This window comes from Vanessa atalanta, chromosome 22 (assembly GCF_905147765.1).
Source record: "Vanessa atalanta chromosome 22, ilVanAtal1.2, whole genome shotgun sequence".
Taxonomy (NCBI): domain Eukaryota; kingdom Metazoa; phylum Arthropoda; class Insecta; order Lepidoptera; family Nymphalidae; genus Vanessa; species Vanessa atalanta.
In genome coordinates, this window is record NC_061892.1 from 7,272,438 (window position 1) to 7,288,736 (window position 16,299).

Here is a 16,299-nt window from a genome sequence, read left to right on the forward strand (position 1 = left end):
CTAAAACTTAACAAAGTTTAAAAATAGCCGTCATTTCTTACATTGAACTTGACTTTCAGTGAATTTCTTCAAAGCTATTCGATTACAATAAAAGTATTCACGAAAAAAAAAACAAAGCCCATTAACACCATAGCATTCTTGCCACCATTCCACGCGGTCAAGATTTATACAGTAACTATTTTTAATTCATATTTGTATATATATTTAAGCACTTAATGTTATCTGTTCTTATAATTAATTAACACCTTATTTGAACTTTCATGTTTCCGATAATTTCCACTTTTTCTATCATTTCCGAAATTACATCCTTGAAAGACGCGCTATAGTTTATTTTGAGTATGAACATTCCAATGTTGAAACATATTCGGCAAGGTCGCGTAAGGTCAAAGATATGAATCGAATTTTCGATTAACATTAACAATTCGTATAAGTAGAGGAAATAATTGTAAGAAAAATATGTTCATTTCGGAAGTTTGAAAAGGAATTTGAAGTTATTTATTCTTTAAATAAGGATGCATTGAAATATCATTCAAAACATCCTTCTTCCTATATACCATGAATCTATATACATATGAATGATTAAATACAATACTGTATAAATGCCTAAACTATTAAAATCAAAATGGAAAAACTCAGTGGTTACTTTATAAAAATAAACAATGGAATATAATTTCCGCGTCAGAACCAACAATTTCTGATTCCATGCATTGTTGGCAGATAAACTTTCTGATAAAGAATAACAGTTTTTTCTTGTAAACATTAGACGACAATTTAAAGTTTGAACAAGTAGAAAAAGTTTTTTTTTTTGTGAATAAAGTACAACAAAAATATGATGCATTAAAAATAATAAAATGCTCCAAATCTTTTATAAAGTGTGTCGTACACTTTATGAAAGTTTGTTTAATCAATCTAGCATTACAATTAGGCATCTTACTTTTATCTTTTGAACATTTATATGTACTGAAAATAGTGCTAACACTGACTGACTCACAGAAAACAATCACATAACAGTCAACTTGTATAAAATTTTGCGTAATAGTTAAGGATATATTCATTTTAGAGTTACCTAAAGGGTAAAAACGGGGCCCTATTACTAAGACTTCGCTGTCTGTCCATCCGTCTCTCTGTTACCAGGCTGTATCTCAAGAACCGCGATAGCTAGACAGTTGCAATTTTCACAAATTATGAATTTCTGTTAGCGCTATAATAACAAATACTAAGAACAAAATAAAATAAATATTTAAGGGGGCTTCCATACAAAACACGGCATTTTTTACCTATTTTTGCTCGATATTAATAAATATGTGTACTTACCTTGTTTAGTTAGTCAATGGTACGAAACCTTTCGTGCGCGAGTCCAACTCGCACTTGGCCGATTTTTTTTATATTTTTTTTAATAAAGATACTTTATATAAGTTATGTAAATACTAAGAAAATATTGATATTCCTTTTTCAACACGGAAAAAGAAGGCAAAGCTAGTTACTCGAATCTAGCATAAGAGTAACGTCGGTTGATAGATGTAACCGATGATAAATCTGACCTGGGGGCCAATTCGACTACCTTATACTTACCTTTACTAACAAAACGATGCGTTCGCGATTCGATTGCGAACTAACTTTGACTATTCCTCACATAAATCAACCTATTACTTTAATTCTATTTATTTATATCTACTCTATTTATATATAAATATATATGGACTGTGTTTCGTAATCATATAAACATATAATAATTGTATATTATTTTGATATTACCTTACAGCTTCATTATAAGAAAACAAATGAAACTCTAAGAATCATGAGCGGTGACGAAACCCGATGAAAGAGTCACCTTCAATAGAGATCTGTCTTTAGCGTTGACATCATTGAGGAAAAGTGGTTTATTTCGCCTTTATCACTACGGACCATTGTCTTTTATGGTTACACATATAATACACATGTATTGACTTATAATCTATACTTCTCTACTAATGTTATTAATGCGAAAATAACTCTGTCTGTCTGTTGCTCTTTCACAGCTTCACCACTTAACTCAATTTGGTGATATTTGGTACGAAACAAGCTTGAACTCCAAAGTAATTTATAGGCTTTATAAGCCTAATAGCTGACGATCACGCCGAAAACGTGAGCGAAGTGATCTATAATTATCAAGTTCTCTATAATTTATCATTTAGAATATCTTTCGTTGACTAAATATATAAATACAACCAACAAATTGGAATACAGGCCGCATAAACTTTTGTTAAGCCAATTCCGTTTGACCTGAATTTTTGTATTCACATTTCGAATTGTTTACGAATTATGTTTAATAAAATAATTATTTATACGATTTATCTTAATAAACGAATATTATAGTCGAAATACTCGCATATTTCGTTTTCGAGGTCAGATCTAGGAAAATGGTTTATGTTTTTCACGTTTATTGTAAAAAATACTGATCTTAGAGGAAAATGTTTCGAACAAAAGTTGAAGGCCTTGAGAGGATGGACATTTTTTGTTCAAAGCAATTTTCGTGTAGTGCAACACGTTTGTCAGAAAAACGTGATAGATAGACGCGGAGTGATTTTTATATATAAATAAATACGCATTAATTATTCGAAACATATAGGGAATTTTGTTTTTATTCTCGCTTTGGCGGGCTAGGTAAGTTTTAGTATATGCTTCAGTCTCCCTTCCTATTCTATTTCTCTATTTGTAATATAAGGTAAGGATATCCAATACTTACCTTATATTACATAAAGTGATAAAATTGGATAACTTTGGCTAGACACAAGGAACGATAGAAGTCCTTCGAGATGGCTTTTACCCGAAAGGGGTAAATAATAAAAAGAAGCCACGACAAAATATTAGTTAGAAAGGATTTAGTTTAAAAAGAATCTTAGAAATATAGTTAAAAATTAATTTTATTAATACTAGTTTAGTAACCAAAATGTGTAATGTGGAATTAAATAAAGATTTATTATTATTATTATTATTATATAAGGTAAGACATACATTTTAAAGTAGAAAATTAAGAATAATAATTAAATAATACATTCATAGTAACCATACTTTTTTTTATACAATCCGGATTGGCGTATGACTGCACTCCACCTCGTGGTAAGTGGTAGTGGAGTCCAAACTCGAAGACGGCCCGTACAGTTCTCGCTTCTGCACGGGCACTTGAAGGCACCCAGGTTCTAAGAGCCAGCCAACCAGCACACGTGTTCCTCTCGAACACGTGTGCTGGTAGAAAGTTCCAAAAATATAAAATATGTTTAATATTTTAGACGTACAAATTACTTTAGAATCGTCACTTTCCCGATTAATGTATATTTAAACCTACCATCGGTTCGGAATGTAGAATCTACCAAGACGAACCGGTAAGAAACAAATAAGCTCTTTCCTTGTAATTAAAATTGCAAAGTTACTTATAACGCTTTAATAAGTGTTAAGTATTGATATTACTCTCGATGTTCGCAATCAAAGACCACTTCAATCACTTTACCAACACACAGATAAAAAATGTTTTTTAATTGCTAAACGCTTAGATAGCATTGCCATAAATATCTCTTAAATAATTGTTAATCTTCTCGCAATCCCTAAATAAATAATAAAAAATAATCGCATTGTGAAATGTACAATTCTCTTATATTTTTGAACTATTTTATTGTGTATTAACCGAGAATTTCACGAAACACGGGATTCGAACTATCGACACACGGCTTTAAACAATCTATTATGTGATACGTAATATATCTAAATGAATATTATAAAGACGTAAAAAATGTTTGTTTGTATGTAAGGATTAATCTCCGGTTCTAATGATCCAAATAAAAAAAAACACAGGTAGAAGGCTACATATCCGGAGTGCTGTAAGGTACCACCGGCACCGTACCGTACACAATGCACCCTTGCGATGTCGGGCAGGTCGCTAGTACTAGACACGATATATAAAAGGAAAGTTTTGTAAAAGAATAACGTATTACTAATCTTTAAAAATAAAGTTTTGTCAAGCTGTCACGGAATTTTCTGTAAACAGTTTCAAATGATAATTATTTTTGTCATCTTTCTTTTAATTTCGCAACTGAACGAAGGTTTAGTTCTCTATTTAGGGTATAAACGGTTTTTTTTAATTTATATCATTCCGGAGCCAGGACATCCCCGAGCGTAATAATAATACAATATAGTATTATTAGCGATATATAAACGAAATGTTTACATTTATCGAGATACTAAGATTCTTTGAGGAAAACCCTATTCCTGTGTATAAAGGTCAACATTATATGCATATACAAAGTTACTTTAAGGTATTTACTACTTTTATCCGACTTCTAGTCTTGTAAATTCATAGTAAATATGAAGTTTACGCTTGATACGTGATATTCTAAATTTAAATCAACTTAAACCTTTTCCGAAAAGCGCCGTTCTTCTTGGTATACATTTTATGTATTTTGGCTTAGTATTTTTTTCAAGTAAGCATTCCAAAAAAAGCTGCTCTTGATATTTTGGTATAGATTAATTGTCACTTCAAATACACGCGGCCTTGTAACAGTTTAATTGTAGATCTGTATATGTATTTACATATATGTGTATATGTGTATGTACGATTTTCTTTTGTTATTATATATATACTCGGTTACAATTTCCAAGTACAATGTCATGGGATCTTCGACATTCTATATAGAAAATATATAATATGTTTGTATGTTTAATATGACACTGTAAACCGCGTCATATGACATGTCTTCAGCGTGATGGATTTGAGAACTCTTTTCACGATGTTTACATTGATGAACGGTGCTATGCAAGATGTAACATAAACTTTTTACGTAATTATAAAACAGCATAATTTTTCATCAGGTGTAAAATATACATACATATTTTAATTCATCTTTATTGACAGATCATCAGTTCGAACAAAATGATCAAAATTAACATTTAATTTAAAAATAAACTCTTTAAACTCTTTTAATAATAAGGTAATTTTTTGTTACATTTTTAAGAACAAAATATTTAATACGTCATAAAACATCTTGTTTCACTCTTGCATAACACTGTCATTTTCTATATAAAACGGCATTCCTTCATTATCACGTTAGTACTGAACGATCGAACGAATGCAACATGCGCGCCTTAGCTACATTTTCCCTTCTGTGCTTCATCGCCGCTGCATCTTGCCAAAGCCATGATCTAGCTATCGGGCAAGCTTCGTACGGTGACGTCGTGATTTACAAAGTCAATGAATACAAATACGGATTTCCCCTTGTCGTGAGAACGAGCATCATCGAGTATCCGGAAGCAGGACAACAGAACTTTGCCTACATTAAAGCGATATTCATCAAAGATAACTATATCGACGGAACAGGGGGATACCCTACCATCTCTTCTGGAGGTGTGGGACAACGCTTCGTGAAAATCAAGCTGAAGAGCCAAAGAAGTCACGGATTCAACTTCACTGTAACAATTTACGGAAGATACTAATAATTTATGAGGCCCTAGTACTTATCAATTTTTTTTTTGTATTATCGCTTGCCATATCAAAAAGTCATATTTGTTGCTTTAAGTTAATTTATTCATTAAAATTACATTAATTTATTAATTTGTATTTTATTATTTTGTGCGCAGAATGATTTTTTTGATGTTATAGTCAAGTAATCGTTTATACAATTTGCGTTTAGTGGATTTTAGTTTATTTTAACTCTAATATTAGTGGATTTAATTTACATTACATAATTACTTTCTTAACTACAACCTTAATAATTATCGTCTTCATCATTAAAAACTTAATACTTATAAATACGATGAATAATATTATTTATTAATATATTTCTACACGTTTATAATAAAATCGTTACAAAAGCATAAACAATTATACGTTTTTGAATTTAAGAAATCAAAATAATAATCGCAAAAATCATTGTCATAATAAATAAAGGCGAATAGAATGCCTTTTTAAAAAGAATTTTCATGGTTTTTCTTTTTACATATTTAATACGAAACCTACTAAATCATAGAAGTATATATTTTTTTATATTTAATAATTATAGTGCTTACTTTTAATAACGTCATTACTTTTTAATTGAACTCAAACTAATTATAATTTATTTTCTTATTAACCTAGAATCGTTATCACGCTATTTCATGCTATTATTTCCAAACGATTCATTTGCTTAGAAGTCAAGATAAAGTACTGTTTACAAGATATATTCAAATGTTTACAAGTACTCTTATTACTTAAACAAGTGTTATTTTTAATTGATTACATTATATTTATTTAATAGTACTCGTACCGGCTCCGTATGGACGGAATAAGAGCCTACGTAACATCATATTGAAGGTTGATTTTGGGCTAGGAAATTTTGGTGGGTGTACGCAAAACATACTCATTAGAATATCATCCTATGGTTTAGCATCGCTGCTGAACCATTCGACAAAGGTCAAAAATATTGCCTTAATATTACGATTTAGTTATTAGTCTTCTTAAACTTCTTAATAATTATTATATTCAATTATTATTTCTGACTGCGTCGTTGGTCTAGTATCAATCCCGAAGTCGGGCTGTTAATTAGGATTTTCAGTAGAAAAAATCTCAGTAGCAGCCCGGTATCTGGAATTTGGAAGTGTACACACCTATGCATCGAAAAGCATGTAGAGCCGTTGGTCCTGCGCCTGAACTCTTTCCGAGTGTTGGAATAGAGAGAGAGCATGTGTTTGTGCACTATATGTCCTGCACAGTTGGAGAAAGGGCGCGTAACCGAAATCGGTCAGGAGGACAAGATCATCGTTAACTATATTATTTTAGTTATTCGGCATAGCGGAAAGCTAGTCTTACCTAGCCTTCTTGCATATTTCATATATAAATATATCAATCAAAGACAATGGAATTTTTCTATCGGCAATCTTATATTTTAATGATTTGACATTTACTTAACACATACAAATATTCATAATTATTTATTGGTCTGATTTAACGCAGTAATTTCCCTAAAGGTTATAAGTGTCAAGATTTATAAGAGATGTTTCTAAATTAACTACCCGTGCATACAAATAACACTTAATTCGTATTTTATGAATTCCTGGTAGTGTATTTTTATGAATAATTTATTTTGACGTAAACAGTTAGTTTTAAATATACATGCAAATAAACTCTATCTATATATATCTAACTAAAACAATACGAAAAGTGATTATATGAACGTATAATATGCCGTGACGGCAAACGGCGTGACGCTTTCTCTTACCGTGATTCCTCTGACGTCATTTACTACTAACTTGTGTTGCGTGGCGCGTATACTATATATATTCTTCGGTGCTATAATATATTTTAATAATTAAATTAAAACTATGTTTATTTTAGCTAACACCAAATTCTTTTATTGGTTTCCTTTAAAATAAATTATTTCAATAATTAATAATTTCGACGTTTCACCTCCGGCCACGCTTCTCGTGAAGAGTTTTTTTTTACCTGAGAGCCAACATGGCACAGATCGCGTATATCTTAACTGGTAATTGCGGTTTCAAACCAAGGCAAGACCCCTGAATTATCATTCGCCTAATTTGTGTGTATGATTCATCTCTTGCTCTTCACTAAAGGAAAACATGGTAAGCAAACCTGCATGTGTTTAATTTAAATGAAATTCTGCCACGCATGTATCCATCAAACCGCATTGGAATAGAGTGGTGGAATAAGCTAAAAATCTTCTCGCTAAAGTGAATGGAGGCCTTAGTCCAGCAGTATGTCCAATTACAGGCTTCGGTCATTGTTACTTAACCTTTTTTTTGCTACACTCAGTTTTCATCTGGGCACATCAAAAATATTTTCAGTTTACAAATTAGGCAACTAGGCTAGTTTTTAAATTCTCTGGTTGTTAATAGTAAAAAGTTTTGGAAATTTAAGAAATATTAAACAAAAAAGAATCATTAAATTCGAAGATATCACATTCATAGCATAAACAAACTCCTTTGAAATCTGTGAAGCTGTGGAATAAAATAGCTAGTAATTTTGATCACTTCACAAGTACCTAATGAGTCTCGAGTTACCTTCTACAACTTGTTCCGTATAACATAATTTATAAACCATTAGGAGAGGAGACGATATCAAATTTTACAGAGGGTCTGTAATTACGTTTATTTGATAAACGGACACCAAGAACTTGCTACGGACTGAATATATTTAAATAGGTTTGTTAAATTTTAGGACTAGTTAAAAAAAATTAAGTTCGATATTTAAATTCACTATATTAATTACGATACGTCAAAAACCCTTTATATCTGGTATGGTCTTTATTTCTTTAAACTGATAGTCTTATGAGAATTTAAAAAAAATGCTAGAATAATTTATTTTTAACATTCAATGTCAATTAATAATAGCATTAAATGTCATTTTTATAATATTGACTAACAAACTAGCTTTTTTTGTCAAATATCAAGTAAGTAGGTGGATTAGTCAATGGGTCACTACCACCACTTGGATGGTAAATAGTCAAAACCACCCAAATGCCTTCCACAAACCTTCGGATATAATATTTTTACATTCCTTGTGCCTGTTACATTGGCTCCTGGATATCCAGATGGGAATGGGAATAATCTTAGATAAATAAAATAAAAATAATCTAGTATTTATTATCTCTGAAAAATCTGTCTGTTATCAATGGAAAAAAGTAAAGCAACAGTTCGTAAACTCCTATCAAATAGAAGGTTTGACCATCACACTGGTCCAATGTTTTAAATGTTGGTATAAATTAACTTTCAATAGAATTTAATTAAATCATGACAAAAAACCTATTGATGCCCATGAAACTAAAGTATTACTTGTTGGGATTTGGAACCCTTTGAGAGGAGTGGTTAAAATCCACGTTCTTCAAGAGCGTTAAATAAATTTTAATTTTAATCGCCGCTTTGGTTTAAAGAGGATTGAGGTTCAACCTTGTCAATTATGCCCCACTAACAAGTAACAACCTGTTTTTCTCCCACTGCTGATCTAATGCTTCCTCTTAATTTGGAAGAATTGGAACTTATTGCACCACACGAGTTGGTGGCAAACACACACGTGTGCCAGGTTTACATCCAACAAAATTTTACTCCTTATATTTTCCTTTACCACTGAAAACGAGAAATTATAAGCACAAGCATATGAAACTTCCGTAATGCCACAATCTCGGACTACGATTCAGGTGTTTTAATGTAAATATATCGATGTCATAACAATTACTCAGCTATTGTTTAGTGTACTGTCCCCAAAAGTATTAATTAGTGAGTATTCTTTATAAAACAATAAATAGTACTAGAATAAATTCATAAGAAAAGTTGAACTTGGTATCATCTATTATTTTTTAATCAACTCCGAATTCAGTTACGTAATAATGACTAGCTGACCGTTATTTGACCTCTTATATTTTCGTGTACTTCGTCTAAACTATTCAAGATAAAATGTTTTACCACAAAGATAACAAATCGCTAATATAAACAAACTAGTATTTAGGGTTATGTATTATAAATAAATTTGTTACGTATTATTTTGTATTAAGTTAAGCACTCGGTGGTAGGGCTAAATGACCCTCTAGGTAAGTACCATCATATGTGATATTTCTGCTATCATATAACGATTATGATACGTTCTCGATCCTATTCTGATTCAACTTTGACTATTCCTCACAAATATTAACATAGCTTAACCGTAACTAAGGACCAAATATACTTATTAAAATTGGTTATAATACGATGATCGTCGTGTTAGTGGAATAGGAACTTAACAGCAATAAAACCGTTTCATTAAAGTGCAAATTTGATCGTAAAATTTACGCACTGTTCGGTTCCAGTTTGAAGGGTGAGTGAATCAGGTACCAGGGATACAACATCCTAGTTCCCATGGTTGGTGGTGCATTAGCGTTGTAAGGAATGGATAAAATATCTTATGAGGCCAATGTCTCTTAGCAGTGATGATTACTTACCAGGTAGCCCATTTGCCCGACCGCCTACCAAAGTTATAAATAAAAGCAGATAATTTGTCTAAGACATCAAATAAATGGTTATACCTGTACTAATAATATTGAAGATCAAATAATTTCTATTTAACTACTTGATGCTTAAGAGTCACCACAAACAAAAACAGAGAGACAATTTTTCTTGACAAATTGTGGTAATTAATTACCATAAAAATTGTCACTAACAGTCGTTGAAAATTGTCTATTTTCCATAAATGCAAAAAAAATCTATTTCACCTCCACTTCTGTAGTTTTTTCAATTAAAACTTGTATTTTCAATTTTGTTTTAGCAACATGGGACTCCTCGAGTTTGAAGAATGGACGAACCAAACAGATCTCTTTTCTGATAAGTCCAGGATGTGTGCGAGGTTGCGAGGCCTGACTCCTGGGCAAAGAAGGGTCTGCAGACGTCATAAAGATCATATGCCCGCTGTCGGTGACGGCGTGAAAAAGGGCATCAAGGAATGCCAGTATCAGTTCCAAAATCGAAGATGGAATTGTACTGTGACGGAAGATGATACAGTCTTCGGACCTTTGACATTAATTGGTAAGACCTTTTTTTATTACAAATACCTTTTCCTAGCCTTTATTAACCGTTACGTTAACAAAGAGGCTATAAAATATGATTTTAATCAGAAATTTATTCTAAACCATTTTCAGAAATAATCTTACTAATATTATAAATGCGAAAGTTTGGATGGACGGACGATTCTTATTCAAACACGCCAGAACGGTTGAACGGATCTGAATTAAATTTGGCACAGAGATTTCGTTTGGTGACTTTTTTGCTGTGTTTGTGTGTCTCTGGATGATGTAGATTAAACCCAGATAAGAAGCTCTGCGATCATATTCTTGACATTTATTTTTTTACAAAATAGGAAAGTTATATTATAATTCTCAATTTTTCCAATTACACATGCATCATGCTAGCTGTATTAATAAATTAATTTATTACTTTTATCTAATATCTTAACAAGATATAGTATCCATAAACATGAGTTAACGGAGGCCAAGGCAATCGTTTGTAATAAAACATAATAAAAATCTCGTAAAAACTCTTTATTACATCATAAACGAGACATTTGTTTCTCTTTCATCTTATTTCCTTTCTGTATTAATTTCCTTTGACCTATATTAACACACTATTTATGAACTTTATCGAGTACCTACTCCAAAGAAAATGAGAAGTGCGCTTAGCCAGAAAATATTTAATAAGTATATTTATTTTATAACATTTATTTATATATTCTTTTATGTGAGTATACCATAAATGAGAAATATTAATATAGACATTTTATTGCCAATATCAGGATTATTCATGATAAGTCAGCGTATATTCAAACGATTGTCCACAAAATCAAAAAGCTTTTAATTAAACAAATCAATTACACAGATAAATGCACAATAGTCACCAATATTGATTCATTAATATAGCATATACACATATAAATGACTGAATCTACTACAAAAGAATAATGTTGGAAATTAGCGATTTGTCACATACGTGGTGCGCGGGAAATCTTGAATGTAACCGTCGATCCAAGATGGCCACCCAGCTACCATCGATGCGACGCTTCCCTCGAGCGACGTTCAACTACTATTGACACTCTTATCCAACCAGTACAAATATACAAGATGGCGCACCATGACTGAAATATTGATATATTGGAATGTCAATGTCAAAATGTTATTCCGTATGTCCGACCACAATTTCAATAAATATTTTCAATTTTTAATAAACATAATAAAAACAATAAAATTTATAAAACGATTAATAAAAAGTTACTCGAAGAAATTTGCGGGAATTTGGACAGAAGGTAGAATCTTTGGTACTCTTTGGGAGAGACCTACGGTCAGCAGTTCTAGATCCTAAAGTCATGTCTATTCAAAATCATTAGGTTTTTATGACAAAAAATTCTCCATAGCAGCTCGGAGTGTGGGAGTTGGAAACAGAAACACACGAAACGGAGTAGAGAGTGACGACGGAGAGGACCTCATCATGATATTAACCCCAAATTAATATTTTGTAAGATGAAAGAAATATTTCAATATAACATTGTATTCACACTATATCTTAATAATTTGAAATATTATTAGGTCTCTACACACCAGTCTCTCAAACTTCATGTAATTTAGCACACAAATAGCTAATGACACGGAAATCGGCTTAGCTTTACTAATAAAATTAAACCGACAAAACTACTAATACTATATTTAATATATTTACGTCTAAAATACATAATAGGTTTTACAATATACTTAAAACAAATTATCTCATACAAAACTATTATAATTATATGAATCTTTATAAATTAATTCAACTTCAAAACTTTTATACATGTTTTATCTGAACAAAGTTTTCATCTAGAGATTTCAACTTGTAGTTGAGGGCTCTAAATCTTCACTGAGCAACGTCACGAGCACCAGTCGACGCAAACTGATTTATGGTACCGTTTCCCGCTTTTATTTTAAAAGTATTCTTTTATTTATTAAGAACTATTCTGGCAAAGAACTTTGTTGTTGTTTTTTTTAACAGCAAAGGCAAATCTGTATACATCCAAATAAATATTCTTACTTATTTAAAATACATATAATAATTTAACGATAAATTAAGATGATAATAAATAATTATAAATTCTTATTTGCCTGTAACCTTTATAAAGTATTTATAGTTATAAGAACGTATTATTAAAAAGAAATAAAAGTATTAAATATTAGGTATCTCAAATTGAAATAAAAAATTAAGTTTTATTTACTTATACCGAGGATTACGCGTCATGTTTCGGAAAAACAACGGTCCCAGTTACCAAGATTCCGCATTTATTAATAATAGTAAATTTACTTTATTTCGTGACATATACCAATAAAAATTGTCGATTATAAGATTAAAGAAAATCTATCCCGTATGGAATTCGTAGGTATAATATATTATGTACTTGTATGTAGCTCAAAAAAAAATCCTAGATCTACCGAGACGAACCAGAAAGTTATGTCAGTGAAATACTATTATATGTATATAATATATTCTGCCTGAGAGTCAATTGAATCTGAGAGCTATTAGGGAAGAAGTTTGTGTGCTCTTTGTGAAATTAAATAGTAGCGTATATCAAAAGAGTTCCTAACATTCAAACGTCTTTTTGATTCTTCCGTCTTTACACTTTGTAAGTAGGTCAAGATTTTTATAATTTCACATCTCTCATAAGCCTTTTATGATATTGTTGAACTACTGGAGAGTTGATTTAGCTGTTTGAACTAGTACTAACTTGCATATTACTCTATTCTAAATAAGATTATTTAAGTTTACATAATTAAATTTCTACTCATACTCGGTACTTGTTATCTACAAAAGTTAATTACCTTAATAAGTAAAACATGTTAACGTCTTGATGATACAGCATTAGATACAGACACTTGATTTGAGTCGGCTCCTTTTTTTTCGTTTATGTCATATGGTAGGCGGACGAGCAAATGAGCTACCTGATGGTAAATGGTCACCAATGTCCATAGACACTGGTGCCATATGAAATTTTTACCATTTTTTCATAACCAATAAGATAGAACCTTGGGAATTGAGATGTTATGTACCTTGTATAGTACTCTTCAGATCTGAATTCAAATATTCTAAGTATGATTGCTTAGAGGCATATTATATAATGAGCAGGTGGTAGTTAGCGGATAATGAGTAGTTTTGGAGTTGATGTAACCATACTTTTCCAGTGCAGTTTGAAACACTGGAAAAGCGTAATGGAATCAACTCCAAAACAAAACAACAAAATGCTCGTGGTCATTTCCTCGCGATGTTTTGATTCCCTGCCTAGCATTTGAATACTGTCGGAGCTTCTCCGTGGGCCATTTGAGCTCAACATTATTTGGTCACCCAAAACACGTTAAAATTTTAATTTTTTTTTAATTTTAATTGTTACAGCTTCTAGAGAAACCGCGTTCACACACGCTATTACCGCTGCGGGAGTATCACTTGCTATTTCAAGAGCGTGTCGCGACGGTCGTTTGTCGTCGTGTGGCTGCAGTCGCGCGGCTCGGCCGCGGCATCTTCACAATGATTGGGTATGGGGAGGCTGTGGTGACAACCTTGAATACGGTTACAAGTGAGCATTATTATAGTATCAACTTTTGGCTTAACATTTATTGTTTGTTATTTTCTTCGAAATTCTGGTTATTTAGCGATCGGTAATCCAAATTAGTTAAACGACCCGAAACAAATGTAGAAGTCGAGTTCTGAATAGTTTTTTTATATTTAATTTGGACTTATATATGAAAATCTTTAATAATTATCTTTATAAATAAATTTATGATTGGATCGTTATATTTATTTTCTAGAAAAAAAAGAAGATCAATTTTTCATTTATTTAAAATGATATCACAAATCTTATTTAAATATTTTCTTAACGGCATTTATCAAAAGTCGGCCTTAGTCAATGGTTATTATTATTTTTTAATTAATTATTGAACACCAAAGGAGTTTTGATTACTTCTGACTATATGTAACACAGATAAAAAAAAAATATTTGCCGTTTTTTATTTTTGTCGTCTATTTTCATTTTATAATATAATTAAGGTGAAAAATATTGAATGAATAGCTAAAAGGCTCTATTTACTATTAGAGTTAAAAGTTACATAGATATTAAACTAAGAACTAGCGCCATATCCTTCGGTTCATGTTATCCGTGTAGCTCGAACTATGTTTCAACTAGACTACAACTAAACATTTCTAGAAAATAGTAGTAGTAGTGTTGCTTTTTGTTTTTTTTCCAACAAACTTGACTATTAGAATGAAACTACTTTTAATTCATGTTCCCCTGTTAGCAAATTATTATTTTATAGAGACTTTGTAATGTTTTCTTTGGATTATGATTATTATTTGATACTCTCCTGGTTGATCAAGAAAACACATATTTTATATTTATATAAAATGATTTTTATATTTTTTATTTTTCTAAAAATTTTGCCAAAATAAGAATTATAAAAAAAATGTTTCGAAACATTTTTTTTACTTTTAATTTGTTTTATTTCATAACAGTTTGTTGAACTAGTAACTTGTATAGACAAAATAAATATTTGAAAAAAAAAACATAATTATATTTTTATCACTCACACCTGTTGGTCGCTTTTACGATTCAAACAGGTAGAGCCACTGTCTTACCTCGCACCTGTTTACTAGGAAATCAGCAATGTAGAGAAGGAAAATTTACCTGTCGCCCTTACGCACACCAACGAAACAACGACGCCTATGCACACGCTGAGAAAACCACTGTGCGTGAATACTGTGAAATAAGGCCGATGTAGCGGTTTTCCCGTTACAGTTTGATGAAACAGAAAGAGAAGTGATACCTTCTCTCTTTAATGTAATCTATGTGTGCTGTGTGGGTGCTACGTAATAAAGGGTCTGTGAGCAAAACGTATATTTTGTGTATGTGTGTGTGTACCTGCACAATTTAAAGCGAAAAGATAAAAGCATATCCTGCAAATATCTTATATCCTAGTACTCAGGTGAGACGTAAGACAGGTGAAAAATGCACCTGTTCTCTTCAGAGGTGCTACTTACTTATTGAATAAAATAAAAAATAACTTTATCTCTTCAGTAGATAGTCCTTATTAATAGTATTCTTTTAAATCATAACATTTTATTAAGTTTTAGTCAATCAAGCACAATATATACAGTTAAATTTAACAATACGTCAATAAATACAATTAATACAATATTTCATTAACGAGAATTTCTTGCTTCCAATAAATTAAATTAAATCTGAACTGTCAGAATTACGTCACGGTTGTCAAGTCATGATTTAAGACAGGTACGATACCAGGCTTGCAGAACTCTATAGAAGCTGAAATAATGGAAAACGAGGTTCAACGTCAAAGTTCAAATAAAGATAAAATTCCACAAATATATTAATGATATAAAAGATCCCACGTTAATCATTTATTTTTTTTAATTTTTAATCATTATAATAATTAGAATTGTAAGCAAAAATATCCTTCTAATTCATTAAAAATTCATAAGTAAAACTAAATGTACCTTATATCTTGAATGTTTAATTAATAAAACTTTTATTTACTTTATTTTGAATATTTACAAGTACAGATAGTGTGTGTGTATGCTCTAAGCATAACAGCAATGCAGCCCAAAATTATTTAGTCATTTTGTTTTGAAAATACTATAATAATAATAATCATTTATTATTACTGTAGTAATTTGTTTTTTGTACTTTGTAAAATTTAAGTTATGAATAGAATTAAACAAACTTATCGTTATTAATTATAATTTTCGTTGTGATCAGTGTTTTGTGATTTATAATTAAAACACTGAAAGAAA

At 30.9% G+C, this 16,299-nt stretch overlaps 2 protein-coding genes across 2 annotated transcripts in view; both read left to right on the plus strand.

The window, feature by feature from the left end:
* The window catches only part of LOC125072654 (protein Wnt-5b-like), a 52,828-nt gene that overhangs the window by 28,141 nt on the left and 8,388 nt on the right, over window positions 1-16,299 (plus strand). The window contains exons 3-4 of the mRNA XM_047683303.1: window positions 10,256-10,512; window positions 13,891-14,071. Coding sequence (XP_047539259.1) covers window positions 10,256-10,512; window positions 13,891-14,071 — 438 coding nt within the window. The remainder of the gene's footprint in view (window positions 1-10,255; window positions 10,513-13,890; window positions 14,072-16,299) is intronic.
* LOC125072656 (probable salivary secreted peptide) lies at window positions 5,083-5,543 on the plus strand. Its single transcript, XM_047683305.1, has one exon. The coding sequence runs from the start codon at window positions 5,107-5,109 to the stop codon at window positions 5,461-5,463; it is 357 nt and encodes a 118-aa protein (XP_047539261.1). The 5' UTR covers window positions 5,083-5,106; the 3' UTR covers window positions 5,464-5,543.

What these genes read in the sequence shown, in the direction of transcription:
- LOC125072656 (XM_047683305.1), top strand. Translation starts at nt 5,107, where the DNA reads ATGCGCGCCTTAGCTACATTTTCCCTTCTGTGCTTCATCGCCGCTGCA.